Consider the following 20,574-nt stretch of genomic DNA (forward strand, 5'->3'; position numbering starts at 1 on the left):
AGACTGCGTGAATCAGGCCTTCATGGTCAAGTTGCTTCAAAGAAACCACTACTAAAGGACACCAATAAGAAGAAGAGACTTGCTTGGTCCAATAAACACGAGCAATGGATATTAGACCGGTGGAAATCTGTCCTTTGGTTTGATGAGTCCAAATTTGAGATTTTTGGTTCAAAAAGCAGTGTCTTTGTGAGACCCAGAGTAGGATGATGGATGATCTTTGCATGTGCGGTTCCCACCGTGAAGCATGGAGGTGTGATGGTGTAGGGGTGCTTTGCTGGTGACATGGTCTGTGATTTATTTTGAATTGAAGGCACATTTAACCACCATGGCTACCGCAGCATTCTGCAGCGATATGCAATCCCATCTGGTTTGCGCATAGTGGGACTATCATTTGTTTTTCAACAGGCACACCTCCAGGCTGGGCTATTTGACCAAGAAGGAGAGTGATGGGCTCCCGAGTGGCGCAGCAGTCTAAGGCACTGCATCTCAGTGCAAGAGGCTTCACTATAGTACCTGGTTTGAATCCAGGCTGTATCATGTCTGGCCGTGATTGGGAGTCCCATAGGGCGGCGTACAATTGGCCCAGCGTTGTCGGGGTTTGCCAGAGTAGGCTGTCAATGTAAATAAGAATTTGTTCTTAATTGACTTGCCTAGTAAAATAAAAGTTTTTAAAAAAGTGATGCATCAGATGACCTGGCCTCCACAATCACCCGACCTGAACCCAATTGAGATGGTTTGTGATGAGTTAGACCGCAGAGTGAAGGAAAAGCAGTCAACAATAACTCCTTCAAGACTGTTGGAAAAGCATTCTTGGTGAAGCTGGTGGAGAAAATTCCAAGAGTGTGCAAAGCTGTCATCAAGGCAAAGGGTGGCTGCTTTGAAGAATCTAAAATATATTTTGATTTAACACTTTTTTGGTTACTGCATGATTCCATGTGTGTTATTTAATAGTTTGATGTCTTCACTATTATTCTACAATGTAGAAATTAGTAAAAATAAAGAAGAATCCTTGAATGAGTAGGTGCGTCCAAACTTTTGATTGGTACTGTAGGTGGAAGGCTAAGCTGTGACTGATCAATTTGTCTAATCCAAAACACAATTGAAAGTGTGACAAAAGTGTCAATAGCTGTGCCTTTTAGGCATACTGTACAGTCAGTCATAGGTTTTTTTGTTGTTGACATCTGCTGTGATGGCAGGAACCACGTAAGGTCATGTACTACCATTAGATGGCAAAGTAGGGTACATTAAGCTACTGAGAGGAGGCAAAAAATAATGTAATGGAGGGCAAGGGAGTCTCGAGGTTTTGCTCACCTGAGGTACAGTATCTCATTATAAGCTGTAGACCACACTATCTACCTAGTGAGTTTTCATATGTATTTTTCTTAGCTGTCTTACAATACCACCACAGACTGATGCTGGCACTAAGACCACACTCTGTGAGCTGTATACCGCCATAAGAAAACAGGAAAAGGCTCATCCAGAGGCAACGCTCCTAGTGGCCGGGGACTTTAATGCAGTGAAACTTAAATCCGTTTTACCTCATTTCTATCAGCATGTTAAATGTGCAACCAGAGGAAAAAAACTTGCGACCACCATTACTCCACACACTGAGATGCGTACAATGCTCTCCCTCACCCTCCATTTGGCAAATCTAACCATAATTATATCCTCCTGATTCCTGCTTAAAAGCAAAAACTAAAGCAGGAAGCACCAGTGACTCGGTCAATAAAGAACTGGTCAGATGAAGCAGATGCTAAGCTACATGACTGTTTTGCTAGCACAGACTGGAATATGTTCTGATGGCATTGAGCAGTACACCACATCAGTCACTGGCTTCATCAATAAGTGCATTGATGACATCGTCCCCATAGTGACTGTACGTACATACCCCAAACAGAAGCCATGGATTACAGGCAATATCTGCACTGAGCTAAAGGGGAGAGCTGCCACTTTCAAGGAGCGGGACTCTAACCCGGAAGCTTATGAGAAATCCCGCTATGCCCTCCGACGAAACATCAAATGGGCAAAGTGTCAATACAGGACTAAGATCGAATCGTACTACACCGGTTCCGACACTCGTCGGATGTGGCAGGGCTTGCAAACTAATACAGACTACAAAGGGAAGCACAGCCACGAGCTGCCAGATGAGCTAAATTACTTCTATGCTCGCTTCGAGGCAGGTAACACTGAAACATGCATGTGAGAGCACCAGCTGTTCTGGATGACTGTGTGATCACGCTCTCCGCAGCCGATGTGAGTAAGACCTTTAAACGGGTCAACATTCTCAAGGCCGCAGGATGGATTATCAGGACGTGTACTCCGAGCATGCGCTGACCAACTGGAAAGTGTCTTCACTGACATTTTCAACCTGTCCCTGACTGAGTCTGTAATACCAACAGATCCACAGATGATGCAATCTCTATTGCACTCCACACTGCCCTTTCCCACCTGGACAAAATGAACACCTATGTGAGAATGCTATTCATTGACTACAGCTCAGTTTTCAACATCATAGTGCGCTCAAAGCTCATCACTAACACCTCCCGCTGCAATTGTGCTCAGTCCCCTCCTGTACTCCCTGCTCACTCATGACTGCACGGCCAGGCACAACTCTAACACCCTCATAAAGTTTGCCGATGACACAACACTGGTAGGTCTGATCACCGACAATGACAAGACAGCCTATAGGGAGGAAGTCAAAGACCTGGCTGTGTGGTGCAAGGACAACAACCTCTCCCTCAACGTGATCAAGACAAAGGAGATGATTGTGGACTACAGGAAAAAGAGGGCCGAGTACACCCCCATTCTCATCGACGGGGCTGTAGTGGAGCAGATTGAGAGCTTCAAGTTCCTTGGCGTCCGCATCACCAACAAACCAACATGGTCCAAGCACACCAAGACAGTCATGAAGAGGGCACGACAACGCCTATTCCCTCTCAGGAGACTAAAAAGATTTGGCATGGGTCCTCAGATCCTCAAAGTTATACAGCTGCACCATCGAGAGCATCCTGATGGGTTGCTTCACTGCCTGGTATGGCAACTGCTCGGCCTCCGACCACAAGGCACTACAGAGGGTTGTGTGTACTGCCCAGTACATCACTGGGGCCAAGTTTCCTGCCATCCAGGACCTCTATACCAGGCGGTGTCAGAGGACCCAAATACGAGGAGCCAAATACGGAAAGCTTGGCAGATACGGTTACTGTTGATATCTGTTTCGGACAGATATGGTCTTGTTATTTATAATAATAACAATATATTTTGGTTAAGGGACAGATACAATTAAAACATTAACACATTGAATCATTAACATTCAGAAGCATTGCACCATCATGCTTTAACGTGCACTAATTTAAGTCCCATCGGTCCCTAGATGGGATTTAACATAGTAGAAAGGAAAAGATAAATCATCTTGCTGAATCTACATTAAAGGCCCAATGCAGTCAAAATTCAGATTTCCTGAAACTAACACTGCACAAGTGTGGAACATTACCAGGCGGCGTACGTTAATAGACCAACAACAAAAAGATTTCCAAATCTATCTGCCAATAACAGCTAGTTTTCAGGTTACATGTCCCTTCAATTTGGCCCCTCCAATTAGGTCACTCACTATAAGGACCACTCCCAGACAGTACCAAGCTAAATTCTTGCTTGAGAAATTGTGTTTTTTTGTTTCTTTTTTACCATTTTAATGGAAAAATATTACTGTAAGGAACTTAATTGTTACCCAGAAATGATTTGATATTGAGATAAAAACGTCTGAATGCCTTATGTGCCCCTGACATTTAGACAGTTACAACCAAATTCATGCATGTAATTGAGTATGTTAATTTTTTTGTTTGTTGCATAAATAACATAATATTGTTTTTTCAAATGTGATTAAATGTACTCCATGGTGCAGAAGTAGTCAAGAATAGCCAAGAGTTCACATGTCACGCCCTGACCATAGAGAGTCTTTTTATTCTCTATGTTGGGTCGGGGTGTGACTAGGGTGGGTAATCTAGGTTGTTTTTTCTATGTTGGCCTGGTATGTTTCCCAATCGGAGGCAGCTGTTTATCGTTGTCTCTGATTGGGGGATCATATTTAGGCAGCCAGAAAAGGATTAAACACCTTTGGCTCTGTACATACTCAAGTTGTACAACTGATGTACAACACATCTGGCACAACTGTTGTGATACAAGAGTTTGTCTGCATAAAACTTATTAAACAAGTGTTATGGAGACACTGCACAATTGTTGTGTAAACATTTTGTGTGCAGACAAACTCTCCATTGTATCACAACAATATCAGTTGTATCAAAACCTTTGCATCAAGTAAGTTGTACATCAGTTGTTCAACCTGAGTGTGTATGGGGTCTGTGGGTTGGGTGAAGCTGCATATCATCATGCCTCTAATCCCTCTCATCTTCCCTGAAATTGTATTACATCTGGAAAACTCATGTAGACTTCAGGGGGACTCCTGACTTTAAGTAACACTTTAAATCCTTGCCTTTTGGTCTATGATGATTTCATCTACAGTAGAATCTCAAAGATACAAACCTCAGAGCTAAGGACTGACTGGTCTACCAAACATTGTTGTTGAAATACAACATTTATTAAATACAAAAATTGGCTTCTGTAGGCTACATAAATGTAGATGGGGTCTTACTCTATGATCGTGATGGGACACCTTTAAGTTGTCTTTAGTGGTATCACTCACAAGTGGGAAATAAGTCCGAAGCATGACATTTCAAGGAAGAATCCCTGTTTAAAATATATTTTTATTTAACTAGGAAAGTCAGTTAAGAACAAATTATTATTTACAATAATGGCTTACCCCAACGACGCTGGGCCAATTGTGCACCGCCCTATGGGACTCCCAATCACAGCCAGATGTGATGTAGCCTGGATTTGAACCAGGCACTGCAGTGACTCCTCTTGCATTGAGATGCTGTGTCTTAGACCACTGCACCACTCAGGAGCCCATTTAAAAATTGTAAGCCAAGTAAAACTATATGCGGTTTTGAATAGAAATAAGAAATGTGAAATCAATTTAAGTAGGGACTCCTGAGTGGCGCAGTGGTCTAAGGCACTGCATCTCAGTGATAGGCATCACTATAGACCCTGGTTCGATTCCAGGCTGTATCACAACCAGCTGTGATTGAGAGTCCCATATGGTGGTGTACAATTGGCCCAGCGTAGTCTGGGATTGGCTGGGGTAGACTGTCATTGTAAAATAAGAATTTGTTCTTAACTGACTTGCCTAGTTAAATGAAAATAATATTGATGAAGCAAATCCTTGGTGTTTCTGTTGTATTATTTAATACCATTCATTGTTATACAGTGGTTATATAGAGGGGCTAATCATTTTAACAATTTATCTAACAGCAGAGCTTTCATAGGCTGGGCCAGAAGCTGGGGGCGGAGCCAAGCTTTGGGGGTTGTTCAGTTGCATGAAATGCAGGACAGTTCCTCAATTAGCATGGGACATGTCTCAAGAGGGTGGCGAGGGAGATGGTCTCATGCTTATCCTGCCTCCTTTCCTGCAGTGGCACTGCACAGCTGAGAGAGGGAGAGTTTAGAGAGGGATGGAGAGCAAGAGTGAGGGGGGTGGTTAAAAAAAACACTCAGCCAGAGGCTCTCATCATTAGTACCTTAATAAATTGCTTGCAGGACACATGTGGCTGCTGCATTTTTGTGTGTGTGGATGTTATTTTCTTTCTTCTCCACTATACTTGTGTCCTCGGTCTCTCTCTCTCTCGCTCCCCCTCCCCTTGTCTCAGTCACCCAGACACAGACACACGCATGCTCACGCAGAATCTCGCACAGTGGGCAGGCACGCACACACACACCCTTTCTTGAGGTTCTGGGAGCAGTGGCAGCTGCGGTGGTTACCGTTGAAAGACATTGGCCGTTGACTGGAGTTAGCTGTAGCCCTGTCGGTTGAATGAATGGATGCTCCAACGAGCCTCTTAGGATTGGATTCTCGTATTGGATTTTCACGAGAGAGGAGGAGGATATCTATTCTGGGATTTGTTTTATTTCTATGCGCTCCATCTTTTTTTTCTCCCCACCCTTTCTCGGTGTGGTGTCGTCGAGGACGAGCGGGTCTTGCGCGGTGGATTTGGCCTCCGCTACACTCTGCAATCTATAGAGTTTTTCTGTGGAGGTCGGGGTAAAGGGCGCTATTCTTTCTCCTTTTTTCCTCAAAGGGGGGGCTCTTTTGTTTTCCGGGGCTCGGCCGAGCGAGCCCTATAGTTCCCATGGTGAATTGAGCTATTGTGGAGAAGAGCCTCGACAGCTAAACTGCCGATTCTCTACCCCTCTCTTCCCCCTCCTCCACAAAAAAAACTCCATTCACCTGAATCAACCCCCTCCAACCTTCCTTTCCCACACCTCCATCTCTCCTCGCCATCCTCTCTCCTTGCCTCCCATGCCCCATTTCCTTCATCCTTACCCCTGCCACCCCTCCCCTCCCGCAGCATAGCGGCTACGTAATGTGCCTCCCGACGCATGCGAACAGGGATGCTACAAATGGTGGTTTGGACTGATCGCTGACATAAAAAAAGGGTGATGCCTCGCGCAACCAGCACCGCCTCCGCCGCAATGGATCAGCCTGGGAAAACGCAGCAGATGCCAATCCACCGCAGTCTGGATTGAGGGGCGGCTGTAGTAGTTTGCCTGTGAATGAGAACGTGCGCGTGTGTGTATGCAAGCGTTCACGCTGGTCCTCCGTCATGTCTCTCGCCTGAACCCTTGCACCGGGCATCCCTGATGATTTTTTAAATTTATTTTTAATTTAAGGTTTATTTAACTCGGCAAGTCCGTTAAGAACAAATTCTTATTTACAATGACGGCCTACCCCGGCCTAATCCGGGCGACGCTGGGCCAATTGTGCGTCGCCCTATGGGACTCCCAATCACGGCCGGATGTGATGCAGCCTGGTGTGGGGGAGGCACTAAGCCTCTGGTCGGCCTCCCCCCGAACACAGTAGTAGCCCCGTGGCAAGCCGCTTGCCCCAGGGGTCACTATGAAAAAGACCCGCAGCACTAATTTGCGGCGGGCCTGGCCCAGTTCGGACCTGTCCGAGCGGCTGCCGGAGCGCACCCGCTCCCGGAGCGAGAAGGACTTCCGTCTCCAGCAGAAACACCACCACACTCCCCCTCCTCCACCCCACATCTCACCAGGTCCCCCCCGGGGCTACCAAATGCCAGGTGAGTCTGACAGCACCCCCCCACCACGACCACTACCATCCCTAATTCACCATCTTGTCAGATGTTGGCAAGCATGTGTAAAGTTGTACGTGAGGGTTAGTAAGGTCTTGGTTTCTTCCAAGATCATTTTTTCCAAGGCTACTATTGGGTTTCTATGGATATGGAACATGTGATGACAAAGGGTTGAGTTTGTGAGTGTCTGTTCTGTAATGCTTGTGAAATAAAAAATAAAAAAGTTTAAGTGACATAGTAAAAGGGTAAAGACAATATTGGAATTGAATGGTCCCAGGCAAGGATATTGCGTCACGGTGGTTTGGTTATTTATTAATTAAAACGATAATATTAGGATTTTAGTACAACCAAGGGCTAAAATGGTAAGAAATGGGATGTTGTTGGAGCTACAGCTTTGAAACCCTCCCATCACAGATTTTTCTTTCCCCTTGAATCATGGGTTGAGGTGTGAGTGATCTGCATATTCATATAGCATGCACATATCTGTGAGATGCTTGTCCATCTGGTATTGTTGTGTGAAGTGTCAGACCATAAAATACATTATTGATTATACCCCATTTCACAGTCCTATGTTTTTAATGACACCATGGTACGTTTTAAAGGGATATTTCACATTGGCTGTTTTTAAACAAAAACAAAACATTTTCGGATGAAAATAATCTCTCCCGTTTAGCATATTTTCAATTTAATGTAGAAGTCATCTCACAATAATTTAAAACCAAATCATTGTTGTGCAATACAATTCATTATATAGATGTTTTTGGCATGAAATATAAAAACATTCTAACCTTGGAGTTTGACTTTCATTGGCGTGACTTGTTTAAATTGTGATGTTTCATCAGACTAACTAGCTACATGATCTCCCTGCTTGACTGCTTGACAAGCTAGCTCATTTATTAGCCAACATCAGCGACCTGTACTGAACAAAAATATAAACGCAACATGTAAAGTGTTGCTCCCATGTTTCATGAGCTGAAGTAAAAGATCACAGAAATGTTCCAAAAAGCTTATTTCTTTCATATGTTGAGCACACATTTGTTTACATCCCTGTTAGTGACCATTTCTCCTTTGCCAAGATAATCCATCCAACTGACAGGTGTGGAATATCAAGAAGCTGATTAAACAGCATGATCGTTACACAGGTGAACCTTGTGCTGGGGACAATAAATGTGCAGTTTTGTCACACAACACAATGCCACAGATGTTTCAAGTTTTGAGGAAGCATGCTGAGTGCATGAATGTCCACCAGAGCTTTTGCCAGAGAACTGAATGCTAATTTCTCTACCATAAGTTGAATCCAAGGTTGTTTAAGAGAAGTTGGCCGTATGTCCAACCAGCCCCACAACCGCAGACCACATGTAACCATGCCAGCCCAAGAACTCCACAATCCGGCTTCTTCATCTGCCGGATTGTCTGAGACCAGCCACCTGGACAACTGATGAAACTGTGGGTTTGCACAACCAAATAATTTCTGCAGGGAAGCTCATCTGCATGCTCATCATCCTCACCAGGGTCTTGACCTGACTGCAGTTTGGCGTTGTAATCGACTTCAGTGGGAAAATGCTCACCTTCGATGGCCATTGGCATGCTGGAGAAGTATGTTCTTCATGGACGAATCCCGGTTTCAACTGTACTGGGGAGATGGCAGACAGCATGTATGGCATCGTGTGGGCGAGAAGTTCGCTGATGTCAGCGTTGCGAACAGAGTGCCCTGTGTTGCTGTGGGATTATGGTATGGGCAGGCATAAACTATAAACAATGAATACAATAGCATTTTATCGATGTCAAGTTGAATGCACAGAGATACCGTAACGAGATCATGAAGCCCATTGTCGTGCCATTCATCCACCGCCATCACCTCATGTTTCAGCATGATAATTTACGGCAACATGTTGCAAGGATCTGTACACAATTCCTGGAAGCTGAAAATGTCCCACTTCTTCCATGGTCTGTACAGTATACTCACCAGACATGTCACCCATTGAGCACATTTGGGATGCTCTGGATCGATTACAACTGTACCCTATATGAATACTTCGTTCTTACCTTCCTTGAAGTAATCACAGACGTGAATTGGTTGGATCTGTGAAAGTAATAGGATGGTACCTTGCCTACAGCTACATGTGTGTGTACCTCCAGAAAACAAGGAAGGGAGGATGCATTTCTAAAGTATTGAAAGAAGTTCCTGGTGGTTCCTGTCCACTAAGCAAAATATAGTTGACAATACAATAAAAAGGCATCTTTGTCTGACATTTAAGCCACGTTCATTTTCAGTTCTATGTGAAATAGTTTAAAATACAGTTGAAGTCGGAAGTTTACATACACCTTAGCTAAATTCATTTAAACTCAGTTTTTCCACAATTCCTGACATTTCCTGACATAGCATCACCACTTTTATTTTAAGAATGTGAAATATCAGAATGATAGTAGAGAAGGATTTATTTTATATTTTATTTCTTTCATCACATTCCCAGTTGGTCAGATGTTTACATACACTCATTTAGTATTTGGTAGCATTGTCTTTAGATTGTTTAACTTGGGTCAAACATTTCAGGTAGACTTCCACAAGATTCACACAATAAGTTGGGTGAATTTTGGCCCATTCCTCCTGACAGAGCTGGTGTAACTTGAGTCAGGTTTGTAGGTCTCCTTGCTCACACACACTGTTTCTGTTCTGCCCACAAATTTTCTATAGGATTGAGGTCAGGGCTTTCTGATGGCCACTCTAATACCTCGACGTTGTTGTCCTTAAACCATTTTGCCACAACTTTGGAAGTATGCTTGGGGTCATTGTCCCATTTGGAAGACCCATTTGTGACCAAGCTTTAACTTCGTGACTGATGTCTTGAGATGTTGCTTCAATATATTCACATAATTTTCATCCTCATGATGGCATCTGTTTTGTGAAGTGCACCAGTCCCTCCTGCAGCAAAGCACCCCATAACATGATGCTGCCACCCCCGTGCTTCACGGTTGGGATGGTGTTCTTCAGCTTGCAAGCATCTCCCTTTTGCCTCCAAACATAACAATGGTCATTATGGCCAAATAGTTCTATTTTTGTTTCATCAGACCAGAGGACATTTCTCCAAAAAGTACGATCTTTGTCCCCATGCGTGGTCCCATGGTGTTTATACTATTGTTTGTACAGATGAATGTGGTACCTTCAGGCGTTTGGAAATTGCTCCCAAGGATGAACCAAACTTGTGAAGGTCTACCATTTTCTTCTGAGGTCTTGGCTGGTTTCTTTTGATTTTCCCATGATGTCAAGCGTAGAGGCACTGAGTTTGATGGTAGGCCTTGAAATACATTCAACTTTAGATAGAATAACGTATGGAAAATGTATTATTGCACTTCTGTTAGCATTTTAAAAGCTTCTGAACTGGCAGTAATCATGTTCAATGGGTCAAATCAAGGCCAGTCCATTTGGGACTAAGTGGACCAAGCATTGATAACTATTTTTGGTCCAAATCAAGGCCAGCCCAAAAATCAACGGCCCAATAAAGGCCAGGGTGGACCAACTTAATTTCAACCATTTTATCAATTTACATGGACGTCCTGCGTCAGTCTGTACTCACTTGATGGGCGTAGATGGGTGATCTGTAGAAAAAGACAGCCAAACCAGCAATTAGGTTGGTGAAAATAAGTCATTTTTAGGGATCAACTTTGAATCTCATTGGATAGTACTTGAATAATTAATGACATGTAACAGGATGAATTTGAATAAGTGACATATGATAATCAGCCTTTACTCACAGAAATTCACTTACATTTTTAGAGAATCATAACTTTGAGAGGGTTTCTCCACCCGTCAACTGATTGTTAGCTGATTCAGAATTTGAAAAGTACACAAAATCATAGAGGAAATAAGAACTTTACTAGTCCCATTTTCTATGGGATCAAAGTGATTTACATTTGTAGAAAGTGATTTATTATTTGGATTGGTGATTCACATTTGCGAATACATTTGGCTTGATATTGATCCCATAATTTTCACCCACTCTATTAGTCTTATGTACAAGATGCGCATGTTATACACCGTCCAACGAAATGCTTACTAGCAGGTTCTTTCTCGTCAATGCAAAAACAATAATAAAAGATAAGAATACAAACATAAAGTAAATGGCTCAGTAGAATGGAAAACATTTTAGCAGAAGTATAGTACAGGAAGGCACAATTTATAGCACAATATTTACACGGGTTTTGGGGATTGGGGGACAAGTGCTAAAAGTTTGCAGTATTTAGCAATAATAATACGAGTCTGGTAGCAGCAGTTGTGATGTGTGTGTGTGTGTGTGTGTGTATAACATGAATGTGTCTGTGTGGGTGGGTGGGTGAGTGCGTGTGTGCTAAGGTGTGGCGAGTTAGTGCAGGTGGTCAGTCCAGTTCAAGTGTTCAGCAGTCCGATGGCTTGTAGATAGAAACTGTCTCTGAGCTTGTTGGTGTCAGACCTCATGCTCCGATACCGTTTACCCGACGGTAAGGGAGTGAACAGCTCATAGCTCGAGTGTGTGGGTTCCTTCATGCTGCAGGACTTTCTCAGGCACCGCTTCGAGTAGATGTCCTGGATGGGTGGAAGCACGGTCCCACTGATGTACTTGGACGTCTTAACCACCTGCTGGAGGGCCTTGCAGTCATAGACAAAGCAATTCCCGTACCAGAACATGATCCAACCGTTCAGGATGCTCTCGATGGTGCAGTGGTAGTATTTGGAGAGAACTGGGAGTGGCATGCCAAATTTATTCAGCCCCCTTAGGAAGTAGAGGCGCTGTTGCGCCCTCTTGACAAGAGTGGTGGTGGTGTTGGTCCATGTCAAGTCCTCTGTGATGTGGACACAGAGGAACTTAAAACTGATGACTCTATCTACTGCAGTCTCGTTGATGGGGATCGGCCCATGGTCCCTGCTTCCTGAGGTCAACAATCAACTCCTTTTTTTATGATGTTGAGGGAGAGGTTGTTGTCCTGGCACCACAATGCCAGTTCACTTACCACTTCCTTATAGGCTGACTTGTGGTTGTTGGTTATCAGGCCTCCAACCGTGGTGTCATCAGCAAACTTGATGGAGTTGGTGTCGTGCAAAGCCATGCAGTTGTGGATGAACAGGGAGTACAGCAGAGGGCTGAGGACACTCCCCTGGGGGGGCCCTGTGTCAACATGTCACACATTAAGTTGCATGAACTTACTCTGTGTGCAATAATAGTGTTTGACAAGATTTTTTTTGAATGACTACCTCATATCTGTACCCCACACATACAATTATATGTAAGGTCCCTCAGTCAACCAGTGAATTTCAAACACAGATTCAACCACAAAGACCATGAAGCTTTTCCAATGCCTCACAAAGAAGGGTACTTGTTGGTTGGTAGATGGGTAAAAAAACACATTGAATATCCCTTTGAGCACAGTGAAGTTATTAATTACACTTTGGATGGTGTATCAATATACACCCAGTCACTCAGTTGCCAGAGAGGAAGGAAACCATTCAGGGATTTCACAATGAGGCTAATGGTGACTTTAGAACAGTTAGAGTTTAATGGAGAGAACTGAGGATGGATCAACAACATTGTAGTTACTCCACAATACTAACCTAAATGACAGAGTGAAAAGAACATGCATTGTGTTTGCAATAAGGAATTAAAGTTAAACGGCTAAAACAATTGCTAAGAAAGGAACTTTAAGTTCTGAATACAAAGCGTTATGTTTGGGGCAAATCTAACACATCACTGAGTATCACTTCATTTTTCAAGCATGGTGGTGGCTGCATCATGTTATGGGTATGCTTGTCATTGGAAGGGATTCTTTAGGATAAAAAATAAATGTAATAGAGCTAAGAACAGGCAAAATCCTAAAGGAAAACCTGGTTCATTCTGCTTTCCAAAACACACTGGAAGAACAAATTCACCTTTCAGCAGGACAATAACCTAAAACACAAGGCCAAATATACACTGTAGTTGCTTACCAAGACGACATTGAATGCTCCTGAGTGGCCTAGTTACAGTTTTGACTTAAATGGTAAGGCTTGAAAATGGCTGTCTAGCAATGATCAATAACCAATTTAACACATCTTGTAAATTATAATCTGCAAATATTGTACAATCCAGGTGTGCAAAGCTCTTAGACTCACAGCTGTAATTGCTGTCAAAGGTGAATCTAACATGTATTGGATCTAACATGTAAATGAGATTATTCTGTATACATTTTTTCATACATATGCAAACATTTCTAAAGTGTATTTAAACAATTTTGAATTCAGGCTGTAACACAATTAATACATTTTGACTAAGTCAAGGGGTATGCATATTTTCTGAATGCACTGCAGAAGCAGATGTGCTTGAAATCTAGCAAACAGATTCTAAAATTTGTTTGTCTTTGTGAGGTAGAGCTGGGCCTGGTTTCCCAAAAGCATCTGAAGGCTAAATGTTATTTCTGGCTCAATTCTTGGCTAGGACCATGTGGACCTGAGCCCCAGCTGCAGTTGAGGCGTGGGTAGAGAAATCAGGCCACGGTAGTGCTGCGGTGTTAGCCAGCCCTCTATGTAGTAATACGTATAGAGGAGAGGGAGGAGGCTGCGCATGAGTAAGCCCTTGTTCCCTGCCTCCAGTCAGCTGTTTGAGTTGTAGAAAATCAGTCAGCCACTAAGATGACGCCTCTTAAGCCTCTGGAACTGGTACTGTATATCTCTTTTTCTCTCTCTCTCTCTCTCTCTCTCTCTCTCTCTCTCTCTCTCTCCGTGTCTCTCTCTGTGTGTGTGTGTGTGTTACTCACTTCGGGCCAAATCCTAATTACAGTTACGTGCAACTCGAACGTTCATTCAAATATTCAGTATACAGTATATCAATGAAGGATTTGTGTGACAGTTTGAGCTAGTCATCTCGTTGTCTCGCTCCACATTCATATACTGAACGAGGATAAAAAATAATCACCCTCATTCTGGCCATCCCAGATGCTGACATCACTGACTAACCTCTGTAGGATTTCCTCAGGATGATTGTATTAAGGGTAGCAGAGAGGAGCTTGAGAGATGGAAGCACTAATAGCTCTCTCTTCTCTGCATTCTTCAAACATGGACTGTACACAGGCAGCAGAGTTATCATTGTTGATGTTCTTATTAATGACAATGCAAAAACCCAGTTGTTACTGTACAAATTAAGTTATTTTATTTTTACGAGAAGCTGTAAATTCTAGATGGCATCAGAAAAATGAAGGAAATTTGGTAAAAATGTGACAGATGAATAATAGTAAAACTGGTGTCCTATCAGGCAAGAATAAATTAATGAATGCAAAGCTTAACTGCCCTGTTTTCGTCATTGGACCTGCGATAGCCTCAATAACCAGGTTTCCATCCAACCATTTCACGTGGATGAATTACCTGACACGTGAAAAAAGTCATGATGGGCTGATGGAAACAACAGGAAATGCCGGTACAATTTATAAATGTCGACAGAATTTATTCGTTCGACATGATGGGGTCTTTTTGGTACGTGAATGGAAGTGTAGCTAATATTTTTTTAGCTAAGATATTTTTTTGTTCCACCAGTTTTCATCACTAGCTACGTTTCCATCCACAAAAAGATATGCGCATTTACCAGCAGTGGTGGGTTTCCATCAAACTGCCTCGTTGTGAATAGTAAGCTGTGTGTAATGACTTATATACTTTGTCCTATAACGTTTAATTGATCAAATAAAAAACATAATTTCTTTGTTTTATTCTGTCAATGGTTTTGCCACAAAAAGCCTTGCGATAAATGTCAAATTTGCCCACCCTGGTCTTGGCACTTGCACTCACTGAATGAACACACTGAATGAACACTTATTTTAACTTAATATAATACATCAATAAAATCAATTTAGCCTCAAATAAATAATGAATTATGTTCAATTTGGTTTAAATAATGCAAAAACAAAGTGTTGGACAAGAAAGTAAAAGTGCAATATGTGCCATGTAAGAAAGCTAACGTTTAAGTTCCTTGCTCAGAACATGAGAACATATGAAAGCTGGTGGTTCCTTTTAACATGAGTCTTCAATATTCCCAGGTAGGAAGGGGCCTCCCGGGTGGCGCAGTGGTTAAGGGCGCTGTACTGCTGTGCCACCAGAGACCCTGGGTTCGTGCCCAGGCTCTGTCGTAACCAGCCGCGACCTGGAGGTCCATTGCATAGCGTCGTCCGGGTTAGGGAGGGTTTGGCCAGTAGGGATATCCTTGTCCCATTGTGCACCAGCGACTCTTGTGGCGGGCTGGGCACAGTGCACGCTAACCAAGGTTGCCAGGTTCACGGTGTTTCTTTCAGTGAAATACGGAACTGTTCCGTATTTTAACTTAATGGGTGGTATCCATCAGTCTAAATATTCCTATTACATTGCTCAACCTTCATGTTATAATTACGTAAAATTCTGGCAAATTAGTTCGCAATGAGCCAGGCTGCCCAAACTGTTCATTGCACTCTGCGTGTGATACAGCCTGGAATCAAACCAGATCTGTAGTGACGCCTCTAGCACTGAGATGCAGTGCCATAGACCGCTGCGCCACTCGGGAGCACACTTGGGACTGCTGCGCCACTCAGGAGCTAGCCATGTTAATGACGAGCTAACTAGCACCGTCAGTCAGTGCACTGTAATGTCACGCTAGCTATTGCTAGCAGGTGATTTATTGGTCATTAAAGACTTCCTTATTGAAATATTAAGTGAATGTTTGTTTATTTTCTTAGTACCTTAAAAGGTTTTATATAAAAAGGGTTGTACTTGTGTTCTGTATTTATGGATTTATTTCACTTCAGATTGAGGGCTTGTATCATTACTGTTGCTCCTATCTAAAATATATATTGTGTCCTACCTAACCAGTGAACATGTGGCTGTGACCAGCCTGTCATCACTGTTTGATATCTTTTACTGCAGTTATGTCTTACTGTATTTTTATTTTCTAAACACAACGCATTTATACTATGCAATCACTTTGTGCATTCAGTCTGATAGAGATATTCTGAGAGCAGTGAGCATGTGGCTGTGACTGTACTGTCAATGCCTGTCATCACTGTTTGATATATTTTACGACAGATAAAAAGTCAATCTGAAGTGTGGGTGTCTGTGTCTTCTGTGTGGCTATATGAAGTTGGTTACGCTCAGTGTGTATCAGTGGCGGTCGGTGCCGTTTAAGATGAGGGAGGGCGATAAAAAATTGTTATGAGCATGGCCTTATTTCTATTACAGGACATTGGATGACATTCATATTCCATTCACCCAGCTCAATGTAACATTGATAGGTTTAGGCTACTACAATGATACTCAAATTTTCCCTATAACCATCATGAGTTTGATACAACCTAGCCTATGAATGAAAGTTTACAATTTGAATAATCAAGGTGACAGACATCAACACATTCAACACTGCCTTGCAAACTCTTGCCTGCATCTAGCTGATCTAGGGTGTAACCATTAGTCCAACAGTTGCAAACAAGAGTTTCTATTGAACAAATTCAGCTATGTTTATCCACGTTTCGTTACGTTTGCTTCCATTTAACAAAAATACATTTAACAGAATCGGCGGAGTGAATACACCGCTGAGCAGACAGTTCACTTTCATAACCGCCACATACAAACAGCATGATCCCTTTGATCATTGGATAGTTATTTCTCACATCTACGCGCTCACCTCCTCTCACCTTTGCCCTTTGCTTCTGGACTTGAGTACACAACACATCAGCTGTCTGTGACCAGGTGAAAAAACCTTTCCAAGCCAAACCTTCATAGCATAAACACTAATTGCTACACACATCCTACATCGTTGTCACCATAATAGCTGACATCAAGTCAACATAGCTACTAAAACGAATGCCTTAGTAAACCCGCTACAATCATGCGGTACAGTGTACAGTTAGCAAGCAGTTACACCTGCGGGCCTCGTTGGCAATAAATTAATCCAACCAAAAGGTTACCTTAACTTGGAAGAGTTCCAGTGTTGAATAGTCAGCTAGGTAACATAGCATCCTTCTCAGTTTGAACCGGACGTTTGAGTAGGCTAAACTAGCTAGCTGCATTTGCTAGCTAAGTAAGTAAGTAAGTAAAAGTGGAGGACGGAAACTAGCTGTCCTCCGGCTACACCATGGTGCTACCCTACAGAGTGCTGTTGAGGCTACTGTAGACCTTCATTGCAAAATAGTGTGTTTTTAATAAATTATTTGGTATAGTTTTATCTAAAAAGGATACATTTTTTAATGTTTAACTCTTTACATTTTTCTCCCCTGAGGAGCCTCCACTGGTGTGTATAAATAATAATAATATGCCATTAATTAGACACTTTTATCCTAAGTGACTCACATCCATGCGTACATCAAATGGGTGGCGCCAGCAGGAATCGAACCCACTATCCTGGCATTGCAAGCACCATGCTCTACCAACTGAGCCCCAACTGAGTCACACAGAACTCAACTGTTGCGAGTCCCTTCCCTGATAATCACCCAGATTGAGTCCTGAAGAGTTAGCTGTCAGAACTTCCATAGCTTATGCAGCATTCAAAGATTGATCTATATTTCATCCACATGTCGTTCAAGTGCATGGATCTGTGATACACCACTTTTGAAACTGGCATGTTACAAAGGGTTACAAAAACCCACAATGAACATCACACTCTTTGTATAAGAAGGTGTATAATGTCACTTTTTTTCTTATTTTGTCTTGTTATTCTCTTTTCACTTTGTTTCCCCCTCTTTTATTTCTCAATTCTGTCCTTTTGTTTTGTCTTTTTTAACGTTGTTGCTTTTTCAAATCAAGTCTGATTTGGGTTTGACCACATTCTAAGAGTGTCAGATGAGCATTTTAAAATATTCTATTGTTATCAAATTAACACAATTTACCCTAGAGATCTTCAGAAGAATGGCAGTTGATGCAATTAATGTAATTGATATCAATGCCCGAAAATAAATAATCTTCTTAATATCTGAATGAAATGAGTAGAACCACAATAGACAAGTATTTGTTTACACTACTGCAAACCTCAATTGACGTCAGACACATTTAATCTGAGATTATGGCGATTGCCCAAAAAGCAACCAAGGCAAAAGAGCTCAATTGGGATGCATTGTCACATCAACTGCTTGAGAGAATGTGTGTGCATTACTGGTGGGGAGCTTTGAAAACTTGAATGCCGAACTTGATTGTGATTGGTTACACCTCCCTTGTCTTTGCGAGGACTAGTTAACTTGGAACCGGGCTCAGAGTATTCACGCTTGGGTTTCTGAAGGCTTCTGCTTTATAATATGGTGGGATCTGGCTAAATGTGTGGTGAGTGAAGGCAGGGATATTATATGAGGGGAGAGTAGAGCTCAATTTACCCCATTCTCCCCTATAGATGATCACCTTTGTGCCTCCTCATTTATATGGATACATTCAGAGGAAGGCAATTGGGTAACATTTATTGCATGGGACACTTTTAAATGTGCCTTTAGAGGTCACGCAATTCAATACTCATCTTTAAAACAAAAACAATTTCGGTCAAAGTAGTTCATATTAATTAACAAATGAAATAGAATAAATAACAGTACAGATGGATAGCAATAAAAACTGTAACATAAAGGCACAGAATTAATTGGAGGAAAAACACAAAAATGGAGGATCTTATTCCGGGACAATCAAGTATAATGTATTATAAAAAATAAAGTGAATTGGATGGAAAATAAATATAATATCACCAAATTATTTTGGAATCTTCGACATAGAAATGCTACCAAAAATAATTTACAGAAACAAATGATCTATGATTCACTAAATTATATTTTGAAAGCGTAAGCAAATTACTTCTCTTTTCAGTCTCCTCCATTTCCACTAACTGAAGTTAACTGTAAGGAATTTTACCATAATAATAGTGTCAAATTAACAGCTGTACAGAAAGACTTGTGTGAGGGCCAAATTGCAGAGTGGGAACTTCTTGATGCAATTACAGTCTTTAAGACCAGGGAAAACTCCAGGGCTGAATGGCATACCAGTTGAGGTATATGAAATCTTTTTTCTATCTACTCAAAGATCCACTATTGGCATGTTTAACCACTCCTAAATGGTAAACTATCAGGTACGCAGCAAGGTTTGATTTCACTATTACTGAAACAGGACCCAGGTAGTAAGTATAAAGATCCTGTTCATTTAAAAAACTGGAGGCCCCTTAGAATGGTGTTGTGATTCAGAAATCCTAGCTAAATGCATAGCACATAGAATTAAAAAGGTGTTGTCGGATGTTAGTCATCCTGATCATCCCAGCTTTTTTACATGGATGATACATTGGAGATAATGTAAGACGATTCATTGGAACAATAGAACACTATGAAAAATCTAGGAAACCAAGTCTGGTAATCAGAGAAGATTTTGAAAAGGCTTTTGATAAAGTTTGACTAGAATTTATATATACATGTCTGGACTATTTTAATTTTGGCGAATCTCTGGGTTAAAGTTTTGTATAGTTACCCCAGGTGTAAAATAACAAATAATGTCTACTTCTCAAATTATTAAACTGTCAAGAGGAGTAAAACAAGGTTGTCCGCTGTCGGTGTATCTATGTATCATGGCCATCGAAATGTTAGCTATTAAAATCAAACAATAAAATCAAGGGGCTAGAAATCCAGAGCTTAAAAACAAAGGTGTCATTCCACGCTAACAACTGAAATGTCCTCTTTTATCTGCAATCTGGATCCCTGCACAGCCTCATAAAGGATCTAGATCATTTTTCTAACATCTCTGGATTACAACTGAACTATGATAATTGTACCATTTTACGTATTGGATTGCTAAAAAATACAACTCTACCATATAGTTTACCAATAAAATGGTCTGATGGTGAAGTGGACATACCCGGTATTCATATCCCTAAAGAAATAAAGGAACTTACTACAACAAATTTGAACTAAAAGTTGGCAAAACAATATCTTTCTACCAAGGTCTATTTGTGGAAAAATCACCATGAGTAATTATTTAGTCATATCCCAGTTGACCTATTTACTTATGTGTTCAGGGGCGCATTTAAAAAAAAAAAAAATACAGTACCAGTCAAAAGTTTGTACACACCTACTCTCATTCAAGGGTTTTTCTTCATTTTTTAAAACTATTTTCTACAATGTAGAATAATAGTGAATACATCAAAACTATGAAATAACTCATATGGAATCATGTTAAACAAATGTTAAACAATGTTAAACATGTTAAACAAATCCAAATATATTTGAGATACTTTAAAGTAGCCATCCTTTGCCTTGATGACAGCTTTGCACATGTTTTGCATTCTCTCAACCAGCTTCATGAGGTAGTCACCTGGAATGCATTTACATTAACAGGTGTGCCTTGTTAATTTGTGGAATTTCTTTCCTTAATGAGTTTGAGCCAATCAGTTGTGTTGTGACA

The 20,574-nt window shown here is 41.7% G+C and overlaps 1 protein-coding gene across 1 annotated transcript in view; it reads left to right on the forward strand.

Annotated features, from left to right (window-relative positions):
* Positions 1–5,655: 5,655 nt before the first annotated feature.
* Positions 5,656–20,574, forward strand: part of LOC112231664 (storkhead-box protein 2) — a 41,892-nt gene continuing 26,973 nt past the window's right edge. The window contains exon 1 of the mRNA XM_024398364.2: positions 5,656–7,190. Coding sequence (XP_024254132.1) covers positions 7,007–7,190 — 184 coding nt within the window. The 5' untranslated portion in view covers positions 5,656–7,006. The remainder of the gene's footprint in view (positions 7,191–20,574) is intronic.

The sequence above is a fragment of the Oncorhynchus tshawytscha genome, linkage group LG34 (genome assembly GCF_018296145.1).
Source record: "Oncorhynchus tshawytscha isolate Ot180627B linkage group LG34, Otsh_v2.0, whole genome shotgun sequence".
Lineage (NCBI taxonomy): Eukaryota > Metazoa > Chordata > Actinopteri > Salmoniformes > Salmonidae > Oncorhynchus > Oncorhynchus tshawytscha.